Source organism: Coenobita brevimanus, chromosome 65, assembly GCF_032717465.1.
Source record: "Coenobita brevimanus isolate Jiangsu-jjx chromosome 65, ASM3271746v2, whole genome shotgun sequence".
Lineage (NCBI taxonomy): Eukaryota > Metazoa > Arthropoda > Malacostraca > Decapoda > Coenobitidae > Coenobita > Coenobita brevimanus.
Window position 1 is genome coordinate 51,333,796 of NC_137018.1, and position 16,317 is coordinate 51,350,112.

A 16,317-nucleotide genomic window follows, 5' to 3' on the forward strand; every position below is an offset into this window, starting at 1 on the left:
TGGTCCATATTACTGGGCACTTTGAAGTAGATACTTTGAAGTAGATAGTGTGCTTGAGTAATCATACTTCCAACTCTTTCCCATTCTCTTACCAGTTGTGATAATAGGTACTGTAAGGGAGATGTTTGTATTGCAAAAATGTGAAATTGTGTTTCATGGCAGTTTTTCATATGTTTGAGTGCTGTTTAAATTATTGTTATGTAATAAAGCATGTAACATATCATGTAAACAAATCCTTGCCTGCCTCCAGCGTGTGGATCTGGAGTACTTGGCAAAGGTGTCCCATGGGTTCTCTGGTGCCGACTTGACGGAGATCTGCCAGAGGGCGTGTAAACTGGCCATCAGACAGGCCATTGAGGCAGACATACGCAGGGAACGAGAGAGAGCTGCTGGTGACATGGATGTAAGTTGTACATTGCACAGGTTTCTCTATTGGTATGAATTGTTATCAGGACAGAACAAATTTATCATTTGGAAAGTACAGGGTGTGTCTGAAAAGCAAATGAATATTTCTGTCCCTTAAATCTTGTTTGATGTTTATCTTGGGTTCAGTCATGACCCGTTACACAGTACGGTACCCTCGCGTCCAGTACGTTACTTTTGTCAGACAGTACTGCCGTACTGGACTTAATATGTACTGGACAAACAACAGACCTTATGGGAAAAATGAATAATGTCAGACAAGCCTTGAAAAAGTTCCCCCCAGATTCAGCCTAACTACATTTTGACACAACTAAGATTTTACCAACCTTTAAGGTGGGTGGTGATGGGCTTGAGGGGGAAGGGGGAGGGGTTTCCGAGGCTGCAGGGGGTCCTACTGACCCCCTGGAGGAAGGCCTTCAAGATCCTGAGGAGGCCTCTCTGTCTCAACCTCCCTCATAAATCCCTCATAGTCACACACCGACACATCATCGTTTTCATCATCAGAGGGAAGTGCAATACTGCAATTTGACTGTCACGAGGAAGGCGTACTGGACTGGCGCGGCAGTACTAGGGAAACGTTCCTCAGTGTTGGCCATCTTCCCGCCCCTGGGCGGGTAATAATACTGAACAGAACACGACAGCACTAGAGAAGAACTCCTCGGATTTGGCCCACTTTGCACGGCCGATACGTGCTAGCCCAACAAATCCGTGCTATAGTAATAAATTATATTATTTTTTTGCCGACTGTACTGGATGAAGTTAGTACTGGACAAACGCGTACTGGACGCATGGGTACTGTACAATGGTGTGGTGTGTGATCAGTTGATAGAATGATAAGAAAAAGGTCATACTCAGTTACAGGTTAACGATCGTGGAATTTGCTTATATGATAATTGTGGTGGCCAACATTTTTGTGTGTGAAATACTGTGTCTGGCAAGGATGCTACCCATAGTGGAAAACATGGTGCTACTCAGGGTGCCAAGGACAAGCCTAAAAGAGTAAAGTTTTTGAGATTTTAGGTTATGGTTGAAATATTGGATGACGTGGCCATTGATCCCTAACATATTCCCATTGAACCCATGCTTAATTGACATCGTTTTATGGTAAATCGGTATGCAATAGCTTTTTACTTAATAACCCCATCACGTGCTTAGTCATGATTGTATATGGAATTATTAATTTTGGTAAGTGTTGAATAATGTACTTAAGTACAAAGGTCAGTGGCAAATTGCACTACTCATATTGAGCTTTCTTTAAGTTCTTCCAAAAAGTGGAAGTTCACAGGTTCACAACTACAGGCAGCACATGCAGATATCTGTGAAGTACCGTACTGTACATCATATCCCATATTCACACTGTATTAATCACATGATTTTTTTTTTTTTCTGCACTGTCATTTTGTCTGTCTTTCATATTTTCCTTTCACTCCTCATTATCTTAATGCTTCATTTCTCTCATTTCCATTTTCTCGTATCTTCTTTTTCACTCTCTTCATGTCTTTAAGGTGTCTGTTTTCCAATTATTTTTCCATTCTCCCTTCTAATTACTGTCTTAATGCCTCACTCCAATTGTTTACCCTCCCCCATCATTTCTTTCATGCCTCCTATTCCTCTCTTTCCCATCACATTTTCCTTTCTTTTTCTTCTTTATCCTTGTGTCTGTCATTCTTACTTCCATTTTATATTTCATTCTCCTTCCTCATCACTTACAGTACTTCCTCCCCTCTCTGATTTATTTTCCTTTTCCACTCCTCTTTTGGCTGTCATATCCACTGTCTTCGTGTCTTTCCTTCCTCATTTTCTCCCAGTAGTATATTCTTTTTCCTTCTGTATTCTCACCTTTTTACTTTCTTATGGTAGATGGACGAGGAGGACCCTGTGCCAGAAATCACCCGAGACCACTTTGAAGAGGCCATGAAGTATGCCCGGCGCTCGGTGTCTGACAATGACATCCGCAAGTATGAAATGTTTTCTCAGACCCTGCAGCAGAGTCGTGGCTTTGGGTCCAACTTCCGCTTCCCTGACCAACAAGGACAGGGGCCTAGTGGACCTGGAGGCAGCAACTTTGGGCCAGATGGGGATGATGATGACTTATACTCCTAAATGAACTGTTCTAGTTAGATGACACGCCTACCCTCTTGTCAAGGTTTTGTGGTGTCTGCTCATTCACTGATCTCTTGTTGATGAGATAGTGAGCTGACTAAGTTTTGTGAAGTGTTGGATTATTAGATGCAGTGCTGTGATTACAGATTGAGGGAATTCTTCACTAATGTTCTGAATTAAATGGGGGATGGAATAAGATGAGTGTTGGTTGTGGAAGTTATGCCTTTGAAGGAGTCAGAGTTCCTTATTGAGAGGTGAATTAGTCAAGAAAGTGGGATTCCAGTGGAACTGTATTTAAATAAGATCCACATGATGGAAAATACAATTAGAGAAGCAACAGATGAAGAGCACATCACCAAACCACCGAGCTTAGTAGCTTACTGGATATACTTACTCTGAAGTTTTGGCAAAACAACTGAAAGGCTAGAAGTATAGGCTGTAACTTATTTAAGTGAAAGACATTTAGATACGGCAAACAGCCAAGAGATGGGAAAAATATCTCCATAGATTTAACAAAGATTTTTTATGGGGTAAGGACTGGCTACTGTAGATGGTACACATAATGGAAAAAAATGTTTGATGCAGCAGTGAAACTTGGCACTACGGATGTGTGAATCATTGTCTCATACTTCCCAGCTGTTCAGTCAGTAGAGGCATGATTGGGTTATCTTGCAACCCTCCCTCCCACCTCCCTCGCCCTTCCCATTATGCGAGCCTCAGGTATTCTATGTTAGGAGGATTGGTATTGTTGGGACGCACGCTGAGGGGACAGGAAGGTAGGTGGGATGGAGACAAGGCTAGCATGGAGGTTATTAGCCATTTGTGAGTGTGTGTGTGTGTGTGCGTTTGCGAGTATGGCTGAATATCAGTACATGAAGTCCTATATGTTATATTTTAGATAGTTGTCTTTTTTTTTTTTTTTTTTTTTTTTTTTTTTTATAAAGAAGATTTTTTATTATTATTATTATTATTTTTTTTTATAGATATAGTGAGATTAGTATTCAGTTTCATAATTTAAGTTTTAATGCACTTGTACCCGCCCCATGTAATGGCAGGTGCTGTTACTTGTGGCGCCTGATCAGAACTTTATATCCAATGAAAACTGGGATCATTTTATTTACTGTACTGGGGTTGTGGAGTATTGGTCTGTGTGGTCAGTGATCATACTCTAATGTTTAAATGTTAATAAACTTGCCTTTTCTTACACAATAAACAGAAGTCTTGAGTTTCTATTATTTTTTTAATCCTTTGAAATTGTAAAATGTGCCATTGTAACAGTGTAGTGCTGAACTGATTGCTCACTTAGAAGGTGAGATATTGGCAATGTACTATGAGCATGTTACCACTTCAGTGCTAACACCCACCATCCATAGTGAATGCATGCTAGGGCTGTCTCTTTACAGGAGTGGGGTGTTTTTGTGACATGTCAGTGGGTCTAATGGTAGATCAGTAAAGTCTGCTTTAATGAAATTCATACCCATAACTGTTCCCAGCCTCAGCCGAGATTTCAACCCATGCCCATCAGGACAGCACACCACATCTTTACTATATTGGCCACTGCCTCCTCCACTTGGTCAGGGCAATTATAATTTTTCACTTACATGAAATCTGTATAGTGTAGGTCTAAATCCTCAGGATAAATAAGTTTTATGTCTCTTCAACAGCACGATTCGGCCAGCAGAAGACATCTGACTTGTCTTATTCCACATAACTGATGGAAAATCCTAAGACTGCTAGCCACATGCAAAGATGCATCACCATCCTCATACCACCCACTAGTGCGGTTAGTAGGGTCCAACCAAAGGAAAAGTAAAAGCATAGTTGGGGAACCAATCAACAGCATGGCCAATGGAATAGGCTACATATTCATTCACCATTCAGTCCTCAGAATTCTGTCTCAGGTATAACATCCATACATGCACGGTTCTTATTATCATAGTCTGTCTTATCATTGCCTTATCATGAACCTCCAAACCATGCTTTTCTACATGTGCACAACACGAGAGTATTTATCAACTTTCTTGGTCTACCACACTTCAACTTCACACACACATATTCTTTTCCCACCTTTTTTATATCTCATAAGGTTAATGGTGTAGTGGAGGGGGTACGAGGGTGTATGGCATAACTCCAATGCTTTCATGAAGGAAACGAATATTTTGTTAAATTTATCTGTGGTATGAACAGGGGACAACATAGTGTGTAGCAAAGGTCTACCATTTAGTATACAGTACGTAACAACTTCATGGCCATGTGGAGAGCGAGATAGTTTCATTGTGAGATTTAAGAGAAAAAAACATTTGCTGGTGGGCCATTTTGTGCAACGGGTTGGGTAAAATGGCCCTCACCTGTCGGGTAAAATGACTCCCCATGGTAAGGAGATGGTAACGTCTTGAAACATGTTGTTAAGACAAAATTATATTTTCTTTGTTCCATGGAAAAAACTAAGAGATTATCTTGATTCTGCCCTCACAAAACATAATAATTGAAATGCGCGCTTCCGCCGCCAGACCCCCCACCCCACTACGGAGTCACAGCCCCAGCCCCACCCCCACCCCAGGAGGACACCAGAGCGGGCCAGGTGAGCACGACGATGGCCCAGAGCGAGACGGGCTCAGGTGAGCACGACGATGGCCCAGAGCGAGACGGGCTCAGGTGTGCCCCGACCTTGTGTCCCTCTTCCCCTCAACCTGCCCAACCATGACGTTGCAGGGATGCGAGACTACTTCTCAGCTGGACCAGCCCTCGTCAGGATCAGGGTGGGACTGCTCCAGATTCAGTCCCAGGCAGCACCGCAGTAACAGGCACAAGACGTACAGGGGAGGGAACGGCCACTGTCCGCACTGGGGGGGGAACGGCCACTGTACGTCCCTCATCTGCCTCTTCCTCCTTCGGAAGCAGGACCTCAGCGACGGCCACTGTACTCATCGGGGAAGGAACGGCCATTGTACGTCTTTCTGCTGCTATCCCAAGGGCCTGTGGAACCGCAATGACTGCCACTGTATGCGTCAGGCAAGGGACAGTCACTGTACGCCCTTCTACCACAGTACCAAGGGTTCTCCCAGAGGAGAAGGTCCCTTACGAGGCCCACTCTCCACCCAGCGGCTGCGCGGGACACCCCTCTGTCCCTTCCTCCAGATGTGGTTCCCTGGAGGTGCTGCTGTTCCAGGAGTGGTGGCAAGGCCCGGTCGCTGAAGGCGGGATCCATGCCCTCCAGCCTGCCTCTGGACGATGCTGGGTCCTGACAGACGCCCCATGGACGAGGTGCCACAGCCATCTCCTGACGGCGCCCCAGCCTAGAGGCGACCACAGTCCCAGGGCGGACCTGGCCCCACTCACTGTCTCCCCCCCTGCCCGGAGTAAGAAGCGGCAGGCTTGACTCCTGACGCTGTTTGACCCCAGCCCCGAGAGCCCCTCACTAGGTTGAGGCCCTGACAAGAGAGGGCCTCCCTGCATCCCGGACCAGATACGTGAACGGTAGCAGTCGCGAGCCTACTGCAGGAGAGCTCACCCGTAGGGCCCCCTCCGACTCCCGGGCGCCACCTTGACTAAGTCCATCGGCAGCCACAGTGACGACACAGTAAGATCCCAGTGTCGTGTTAGAGACTTAAAAGTGACAGTGCCCGTGTATTCTAAAGACAGTGAGACATGAACACCACCAGTAGTCTTTAACCTAACGTATTCAGTGTGCTGTGTCAGTGCCTAAGTTCCCAGGACTAGAGCAATATACAAGTGTGTGGCGATACGTAAGTGCGGCAGACCAGTATACAACGCAAAGTCTGAGACAGACTGTGTGAACAGTGTCACCATACGTACGTAATATTCTCTTGTACAATAACTCAGGTATAATCACAGTGTCTGTGTGACGTGATGTATTATTGTTAACTAGCCTGTCACTATACCCGTTCCACATCTAGTGCACCATTGTATGTATATTGTAAGGGAAATTGGATTAAGGCAATATATGTGTTAAGGTGTCTTGCAGAGTTTTTATGCCCTATTCCTTTGTAAGTGTTCTATTTCCGGTCTAGAAAGAGGACCCCGCTCAGTCGCTGGTGTCTTTAGGACGAGAAGTCGGCCTAAAAAGACCCAGCATAACAATAATAAATTTCAACGATTTCTCATAAATTATTCCTGATTATTCTATTTGTAAAGTTGAATGCAAATTAGTTATGCCTGTATGATACCTGGTGAATATTAGTATTTTTATCCCATGTTGAAAACTAAAATGAATAGTCATGCTCAAAAGCTGCTTGTTATTCCATGGTGAAAACTAAAATGAAAGATCATAAAGGGTGCATGTAAGTAGGTCTACAAATTTCACACACAAATTCAACATAATGTTCATCAACGCCTGCAAAATCATAATATGCCCAACGTAGACAGGCAGAACACTGAATCCACCCTCCAGATGTTCTGCTGTATTTTGCGGTGCAGTAAAGGCAGAGTGTGTTGTCATTACGGTCGTCATCATTATTGAACTCATCTGACTCATCTTGAGGTGTAGGCCCTGAACTTTCTGCATTCTTTGCCTTCTGATGCTGTTTTTCATACTTAATCTTTCTCTTTGCTTCAGCTCTTATCTTTCCATTTGAGACTCAACCAGTCGTTGTTTGTAAGGGTATGATGCAATGTGTTCTGATACTAGTTACTACCCTCACCGATTTTCGTTTTGAATCGTGTAGCCAGACTTTTCGAAGGAGGGGGGGGGGGTCTTTCCGATTAATCGGATCGCGAACAACCACATGAACAAAAGTGTGCTGCATCCTTGTTATAGGAGTGTCGTTGTATGCATAAGCGACGTTGAGAAGCAGCACAAAACTTCTGAAAACGGAGATTGACTGTTTTTACACTGATATTTAAAAACACACACCGTGAGAAGGTGAACCTTTAGGGAGGTTAGACTGCGTTGTCAGTAACGTGGTCTGGACTTGGTCTGGACCATCTTCACCAACAATGTTAAAGGCACGGTAGGCATGAGTAACCTGTATCGAACTAAGAAATTGTCCTAATAAATGGAATGGCTATAAAATTAGTGGCTTAAGGATGAATGATCAATTATTGCCTAAAGTTGGGGTAAACGTTTATTCCATGGAGAACATACATGAGATTTTTAATAATTCATCTTGACATTTTAAATTTTTTGAATAATTACGAGTTTCAACACTACTTTCTGTTTGCAACAAAAAAAAAATAAATAAATAAGTTTTATCAAAACGCCCCCTAACCAGGGAGAAGATGGCTTTCCGAAACTGTGAGCGCACGTGAAGGCTGGTTAGAGGAAGGATTGTAGACATCAAAAATAAGTTCCTTGCAAAGGTATGATATTTGTGCTCTTATGCGACAGCAGATAATGCAATATGTGCTCTTATGCGACAGTAGATAATGCAATTTGTGCTCTTATGTGACAGTAGATGATGTAGCAAAGTTGGTGAGACTATAGAATAGATGGTGCGGTACAAGCTGAAACACTAGCGGTTCTTGCATACGTTGTTAATCGAGTGCTGTCATAAAAGTAGCTCACCTAAATCTTATAAATACCAGCAGAGGCAGTAGAGATGCATTCTTCCGTAAGGTTGCAACAATCCTGGAGCCATTGTGAGGTATATATCAGTTATAGCTACATTCATTTTGAAAACTACAGCTGCCTTTTAAAAACTTTTTATATGATTACCCAGAAACTTATTAAACGTGGCAAATTTACCTTATTGCAGCCCGAACTAATTATAATTCATTACTGCCCTTGGTAAACATGCTTTATTAGAGAGTAGAAGCACCATACCAGGGCAGCCCTTCTTCCTGGTAGTGTCATCGTATATTTTTCGTTTTTTTTCAGGGATGGTAAAGAAACGTTTCATCCTAAATTTGTTTCCCCCGTTGTTTGCACGATAGCTGTGTTCCGCTTTGTCAGCTTATTTGATTGATCAAGTTTAATGGCGGGACTACCCTACCAACCAAAGTGTTTAACCAGACCTAACCCAACCTAGCTTAACTGTACCTAATAATTTAATCAAACCTAACCCAACCCAACCTAACCTAACCAGATCTAACAACCTAACCTAACCTGACCAGGGAAGTTGGGAAATGAAATCCACAAACAATGGGAAATTTTTCAGCCAGAAAATTACAGAAAACTAATTGGATGCTGCCCCATTTAGAGCTTATGTTTACCGTGCCTTTCAGCTTTTGTGCAAGTCTGATATAAACACTACAAAGGGTGAAGTTTGGGTGGGTAGCTGGGTAAGGTTAGGCTACCAATTTTTCTAGTAGCCAGCCTTTGTGTATTTGTTTCATATGCACTCTTTTTGCCTCACAGTAGTATTAATAATTCATATTTACCTAAGTAGATTCCTCAGTTGTTTATGTTCCATGTTGACAGCACTCTGTTTTTTTTTCTGATTTTCAGTATTCATGTTTCAGCCCACAGTTGATCTGTTACAGTATTTTACTGACGTTGTATACTGTAGTTACATCTCACCTGTGGATGTGCCATTTCTTCTGTGACACTTCCATTGGAAATCAATTGTAGCAGTGATAAAACAGATATAATAAAAATTTTCATCTAAGGTAGCCAGTTGCTCACTTGGTGTAGTGCTGCCTACTTCTCTCTTCACTTTATCATTCGTTTTCTGTGTCTGCCCTCCTTTCTTCCTTCTTCTGATCATTCCTTTTTTGTGTCTGCCCTCCATTCTTCCTATTTCTCCCATCTTTCCTGTCACCTTTTTATTACTCATCTTTCCTTTTCAGGTGGCTTTACATTGAGTGACAAGCCTAACAGTTTCCTCTAAGCTAGGAAACCATTTACTGTACAATGGTGTGTGGCAACCATATAACCAACCCATATATGTTCCTTACATGTCAGCAAGTGGGTTGGCAGAGGGTTATTGCCCCCCTCTCCATAAAACAAATAACTCAAAGACAAAAGGCTACCCCTTACAGGATTATAGTGTCTGGCCATAGGCTGATGGTAAATAGCCAGTTGGTGGCCAGCACATGATTTGCTCTTGTCAATCACTGGCCGAGTTGCTGCCTGGCTACCCAGTTTTGCCATAGCCTCAGTGAAAGCAACGGGCACTTTACAATCTTTGCTCTTAGTTTCAGGAATGTGAGGCCAATGACTAAGGTAAGGTTGGAATTTGTTTTGATTGAATTGCATGGGATCTACAGTAGGTTGGGTTAAATGGGGTGAAAGTAGGTCACTTCCCGAAATGGCTGGTAATTCACTCATTTCGGGAGAGGGGGTGTATCTTAAAAAACTGGTAGTTTTTGATGAAGAATGGATTTGAGTAGGCTAGGTCATAGTTTAAAAATCATAGAATCATTGCGAAGTCGAGTATGGGCTAAAATAAGAAAATACTGTGCAGGTATATTTTTGTTCTTGGTAACTTAGTTTCTTTTTTAACCTGTAATCATTATATAATTAGTTAATACTATAGTTCTGGTTTATTGCTGCTAAACCTTTTTGGTTTACTTATGTAGCTATTAAGAAGTAAAAGGCCATTTACTTTAAGCATATTGGTAAATTCATTGTTTCAGCCAATACTCAATTTGTAAATAAATCTGTTTTCTCCTTGTCTGTGTTAAGTGTTTCCTGTGATTTTAATATTAATTTCCAATGGAAATTATAAGTTTTTGAGAAATGCCAACCCTCCTTCAGTTCCTTGCAATAATGGGGGAGCAGTAGGAGTTTTTGTTTGGGGGGTGAAAATTGTGTAAAACTGCTCATTTCCAGCAGAAATTCATATAGAAATTGTATGAATCACAAAAAAACAAGGAGAAAAACATGGATATCCAACCTAACCCGCCCTTTTTTTTTTTTAGGTGAAAATAAAGAAATGAGTGTATAATGACTAGCAGTGCAAGCCTGAATATTTAAAAAAAAGTCCAGACATTTTAGCCATTAACCTTAACTAAACCTACCCTGACCTCACCTTACCTGACTTTGAGATGAACAGTTCAAACCTGACCAAAACTAATTTAAACCTTACCTTAGGCCTTAGCCTGAGGGTCAGTGCTAGCTTTGTTATTTCAAAAACATTCCTAAAACATGACAGCAGGAAGGGGAGAGCACTTGTTACAGTAAACAGCTGTGGCAATCTGACTTTTAAAATCGGACTGGGACTTTGTGAGGAATAATTTCACTGTTCATTGTATACAGTACATTGCATGCCAAGGCCCAGCCTGCCAGTTAGCAACTTTTGAAGATACTGTGTAGTGGTGCCACCGTCAGCACCAGAAGCAGTTAGTCAAATACACAGCAGGCTGGGAGTCAGGGCACCTAACACTGTATCCATCTGCAGTTTTTACGGGTGAAATGTTTTTGTTAGTACCGGTATTGATTTCTGACTGAAGTGTCATAGAAGCATCATCATCATCATCATCCGGACCTCCTTTCCCACCCGAGGGCAATTCAAGCAAGTGTTTATATAGGTGAGATGTGACAATAGAATACCCCCAGAATTACCAGATCAGGTATGGGCTGTTAGATGAATAATAGCAACATACCGGTATTTGTTGTATTTAGAAGAGCATTGTTCTTCATTTGTGACTTTTATGAAACCTCATAGATAAGTTGTGTGTAAATTAGCACTTAACCTCAATTTGTCAAAGCAATATTGGTATTAACTCCAGGATGCCGGGCAAAAATCTGCTCACATGTCACCTCAGTACAGAAAAATTCCACAAAATAGCCTTACTTCTAACCATCATATCTCAAAAATTATAGTAGTTAGGGAAATGAATTAAAGGCCATATTACTCAACAACTCATCTAATTGTGAATGAAAGTATCCCCAAGTCTGTAGGTTGTTGTGTCAATGATTAATGACGTGAAGAAGAGGACTAATTTTTGCCGTGAGAACAGGATGTGTTCGTTCGTCTGCCCACGTCCCCAGCTATGGCATTGCTCTCAGTGTGATAACGTCTCAAGTACAGTATTAGGTAAACTATACTTTTTTTTTTTTTTTTTTTTTTTTTTTTTTTTAATATATATATATAGAGGCAAAGATGCATTTGACAGGTTGGTGATGATTGGCTGAATGCAGCATGTCTGAATAACATCGTTGTATTTCAGATAATTACCAGTAATGTGAATCAAAACTGGCAATTATTTGAAATACAAAGACGCTATTCAGACATGTTGCATTCAGCCAATCATCACCAACCTGTCAAGTGCATTTTTGCCTTGATAAAAAAGACTGAGTATAAACACAATGGTGTCCAGGGCATGCCTTATGGCACTATCACTGAGTCCCTTCCTAGTACCGTACATCCCCCTAGTACGCGCCTATATGGGCGGCAGAGGACGTCTCGTACTAGGAATTCGCGTACTGTGAATACATAAACTTAGGGAAAAATTACATATGGCCGGCACCCCCCTTCATGGGCAGCCCTTGAGATGCCTTTGAGACCTAATCATTGTACTATACAGGGAAATTATCTAAGACATATTACAGTAATCACTCCAATATCCGGATCAATAGAGCCATCGGTAGGTTCGGATATTGGTTTTGTCCGGATATTGGGCCCCAGCTTATGGACTTGTACTTACGGACCCTAACACAGAGAAACACCTATACAACTCCCTCCGGACATGCATAGCACCTATTTAACACCCAAATCACACCAATAAGGCACATAAATGACTGAAATAAATGCAATAGACACATAAAATGTGGGTTTAGAAGTATGTTCATACATTAATAAACATTCTGGTACTTACGGACTCTAACCGAACCTAACCTAACCGAACCTAACCGAACTCTGAAAAACACATTCCTACTGCACATGCATGAGGTAAGTTTAGTATGGAAAGAAGTACAGTATGACACTTTCTGGTAAGTATAGTATGGGAAAAAATACAATATGAAACATTCTGGTAAATATAGTATGGAAAATAGTACAACATGAAACATTTTGGCTACTTACAGCAAGTCCCTGGCCACCTCGATGAATAACCGCCTCCTCTCGGACTCTGACAGTAAGAACGATTTCCTGAAGCACTTGCACTACACTCTTCCTGAAGTCTTGCACTGAACTTAGTCACTAACACACAGAAGTCCGTTCTTTTCACAGTGTTCACTTTAGTCCAAATAATGTTCCATTAAATTTAAGTGTTGCACATTAATTTTTCCCAAGTTTTTTTAAGTTTCCAAAGCCAAAACAAAGAAGGTTAGTTACGTTAAATTTCTTTTCTACTTAGTCTTTTCTCCCAACTTGAAAACCTTAACACAACACACCGTTTTTTTCACTGCACAACACTCAAAATTCCCGTGTGGTCTAGTGGAGAAGTTCTTGCTGTTTATTCACTGTCAGAGCCCGAGAGTATCACTGGCAGGCGTCCAAGGGGTGCATCGGTGGGTAGTGGTGATGGCATACCGACTACAGAAGACTCTGAAGACAGCCGCAAACTCATGTCGAGCAGTGACTCCACTGTAGCTGATGTGCTGGGCTGTGGCTAGGAGCATGAGGGCCTGTCTTGGGGAGGCAACGGAGTGGAACCAGGGCTTGGCACAGCGGGGGTCACGGGCCTGAAAAAACTGTCAATCGTTGACTGACGCAAGGACCGACGATTCTGGCGATTGATGATGCGCTGCCGGAAAGCACGCACTTCCTCCATGAGTCCCAAGGGCCCCATCTCCCTGTCGCAGTCCGGGTGTTCCAGGTAGTCTAGGACGAACTCTAGATGTTCCCAGAGTGCGCTCAGCTTGGGGATGGCTGGAGTAGTGTCCTGCTGGGCGGAGTCTGCATCATCATCGCCTTCGTCGTCGGAATCTTCAAGTTCGGGACTGACACCAGCAACCGAAGACGCGATCTCGATATCAGACAACGTCTGATACCCAGGATCGCCCTCGTCGTCGTCCAACCACTCACGAACATCGTCCACATCAACATCGTCGCCGTGCGTACGTAGCCGTGCATGGAAGTCATCCACGTCAAACCCTAGGAAATCGTACTCCACATCTGTTCCGAGAAGCAGACGAGACCAACCATTTTCAAGAGTTTTCACAGGGACTTCCTTCCATGCACTAGCCCAGTTGTACAGCGCAGACTTGATGTTCTGTAGCGGCGAAAGGTTTCCAAAGTCCGCTTGCCTCGAGTGTCACGTCCTTCCCTGTGCTCGTCCTCGTCCTCGAGAACCACCATCACCTCGTCCAGGAACTTCCGACGGTACAGGCGCTTTGTTGCCACGATCACTCCTTGGTCCATTGGTTGAATGAGAGCAGTCGTATTAGGTGGCAGAAACATGCACCTAATACGGCCATTCTCAGCAACCAAGTCCTTGTCGCACGGGTGGGCAGGTGCATTGTCGAGGAGAAGGAGAGCCTTTACCTGGTCGCGAGGAATTCCCAGTGTCTTCGTCTGGTAATGTATGACCTCCTTGACGAAGTGATGGTGAAACCAGTCTTTGAAAATCACAGCTGTGAACCATGTTTTCAAAGAATGGTACCATACGACAGGAAGGACATCTATCACCCCACGAAGGCACCGAGGCTGCTTTGCATGGCCAACAATAACGGGCTTAAGCCGGTGCATGCCGTTAGCATTGGCACAACACAAAGCAGATATCCGTTCCTTAGAAAGCTTGTGGCCAGGTACACGCTTCTCCGTCTCATCGGCGAGAGTGTTCGTTGGCACCGAGCGATAGAATAGGCCAGTTTCGTCAGCGTTATAGACTTGACCGAGAGTGAGGCCCTCCCTGTCGATCAAGCCTTTCACCTTGTGCCGAAACTCGTCCACTCCATCCTCGTTAGCGTCCAATGCTTCGCCATGTGCTTTACGGTTAGTAAGGCCATGTCACAACTTGAACACGAAGAGCCAACCCTCGGATGCCTTGAAGTCTAGGGCGTCGTGAAGCCTTGCAAACTTCTCAGCAGCAGCCTTCAGCTCCGTTCCACGTACCATCACACCAGCTGCACGTTGCTGTCGATACCAAATCAACGTGGAGCGGTCGATCTCTGCATACTTGGGGGTAAACATAACCTTCCTCTCCACGTTGCGTTTGCTTCTCGACGAGAAGTCAGCCGTGTACTGCATGAGCTTGTCTCGGGAACGCTTGATATCAAACAAAGTCGACCGGGCCAGGTTGAACTCGCATAGAATGCGAGAGGAAGACCAACCCGCATCAACCTTCTCCAATATCTCCCGTTTCTTCTCCAGAGTCAACACCACTCGCTTCCTTTTCTCAGGAGGCGGGGCCATCATCACACACACTAAGAGTAGGGCAGAGAGCAGCAGGAGGCCTTGCAGCAAGTACGGCACCACCACAAAAGCGAGCACGTGGGCAGCCATGGCGAAGAGTGTAGGTCTTGTCGCGGTGAGAGACAGGCGGGAAGTGGGGAGGATGCAGCGGCGCTCTATCGGACGTCGGAGGAATGACGAACCAAAACAATGCTCTCCACGCTGACGCGGCAAGTTCAAATTACGGACGGCAAAAAATCGAATTTTTTTCCAATTTTTTTGGATTTTCGGACCATTTTGGGAATGTTTGATCCCAGGACGATAAGGTTCGGTTAGTGGGGATGTTCGGTTATTGGGCGTCCGGATATTAGAGGGATTACTGTACCTAAGATAAAGTAAACCAACAAGATTGTTGCTTTGCTGGGTAAATCAACAAGGATATGGCTTAACTGAACCAACAAGAATATGGCTGCTCACCTTTACCCGTTATCGCTTCTTTGGGGGACAGTGTTGCGTACTCGGGGTAACCCTGGATTTGGGCCACTTTTCGCTGCCCGTCCCGCTTACAAGGAGTTCAGTTCGCGTACTAATAAAAAATACAATTTAAAAAAAAAAATAAAAAATAATAATAGGTCCTCGCGTACAAGGGGGATCGCGTGCTCGGAACTCGCGTACTGCAGGGATGTACTGTATCCTTGTAAAGAGGTTTGACATGGGTGGATGAGGCCGTGAGGCAGGAACAGAATTGGACGAGAAGAGTTAAGAAAAGATAATTTTACACCTGGCAGAGTCACAGAGATGACTGAGCAATGGTTGGCTCGGCTGGTGGGAGTCCCTCCCTAGCTTTTGGTGATGAGATAAAGTGGCGGCCACTTCAAACTGTGGCGCAAAAATGAGTGGGGTTCCAACCGACACCTGGTGCCACCTGGCCACTAATTTCTTGACATTTCCAACTGACTCCTTCTGATGAAGGAGTGTTTTGATGATTGGGGAAATGTAGAGCTGGCTGTTTAGTTCACTGTGTGGATTCAAAGTACAGTACTGCTAAAAAATGTACGAAAAATTAGTCTGTAAATCATGATTATTTTTAACTGAATAGGGCAGGAAGCTTATTCTGAAGGAAGCTATTCATGCTTCAGCCTGGCCTTGATGGCAGGAAATGGGGCATCATTTCTGTTTTCAGACACTTACCATAACTCTCTTTGCATGTAATATGAAGGTGTATGACTGTACTGTATTCTTATATTCTGCTTTTTGATGCTGAAGGAAGATTCATCCTCACATTTACAGGTACCAGTAATGCAGCTCTGGATTGGTTTAAATGTGTGATGTGTCTGTGGCAGCAATAATATGTGCATTAGGTGCAGAAGTACTGTACAGTGTTGTACACTTGTATTGCCATGTTATCTGATGTTAATGTGAGACATGTTTTAACTTGCATTTGTTAGTTCTCCTTTCTTCAGGTTTTATTGCTGTCTGGGCCCTTCCCCACACTATCCTTAGATGGGAAAATGGTCTGAATGATGATGATAATAATGGTTTGTCTTTACTGCTCATGCCATAGATGGTGTCACCAAGTTACTGGTTTAGCAGACCGGAAGTGTACCAGATG

At 43.4% G+C, this 16,317-nt stretch overlaps 1 protein-coding gene across 1 annotated transcript in view; it reads left to right on the forward strand.

The window, feature by feature from the left end:
* TER94 (Transitional endoplasmic reticulum ATPase TER94) overlaps positions 1-3,752 on the forward strand; it is a 53,097-nt gene extending 49,345 nt beyond the window's left edge. Inside the window, exons 15-16 of the mRNA XM_080276326.1 lie at positions 251-403; positions 2,284-3,752. Of these exons, the coding sequence (XP_080132452.1) occupies positions 251-403; positions 2,284-2,526 (396 nt within the window). The 3' untranslated portion in view covers positions 2,527-3,752. The remainder of the gene's footprint in view (positions 1-250; positions 404-2,283) is intronic.
* The last annotated feature ends 12,565 nt before the right edge of the window (positions 3,753-16,317 follow it).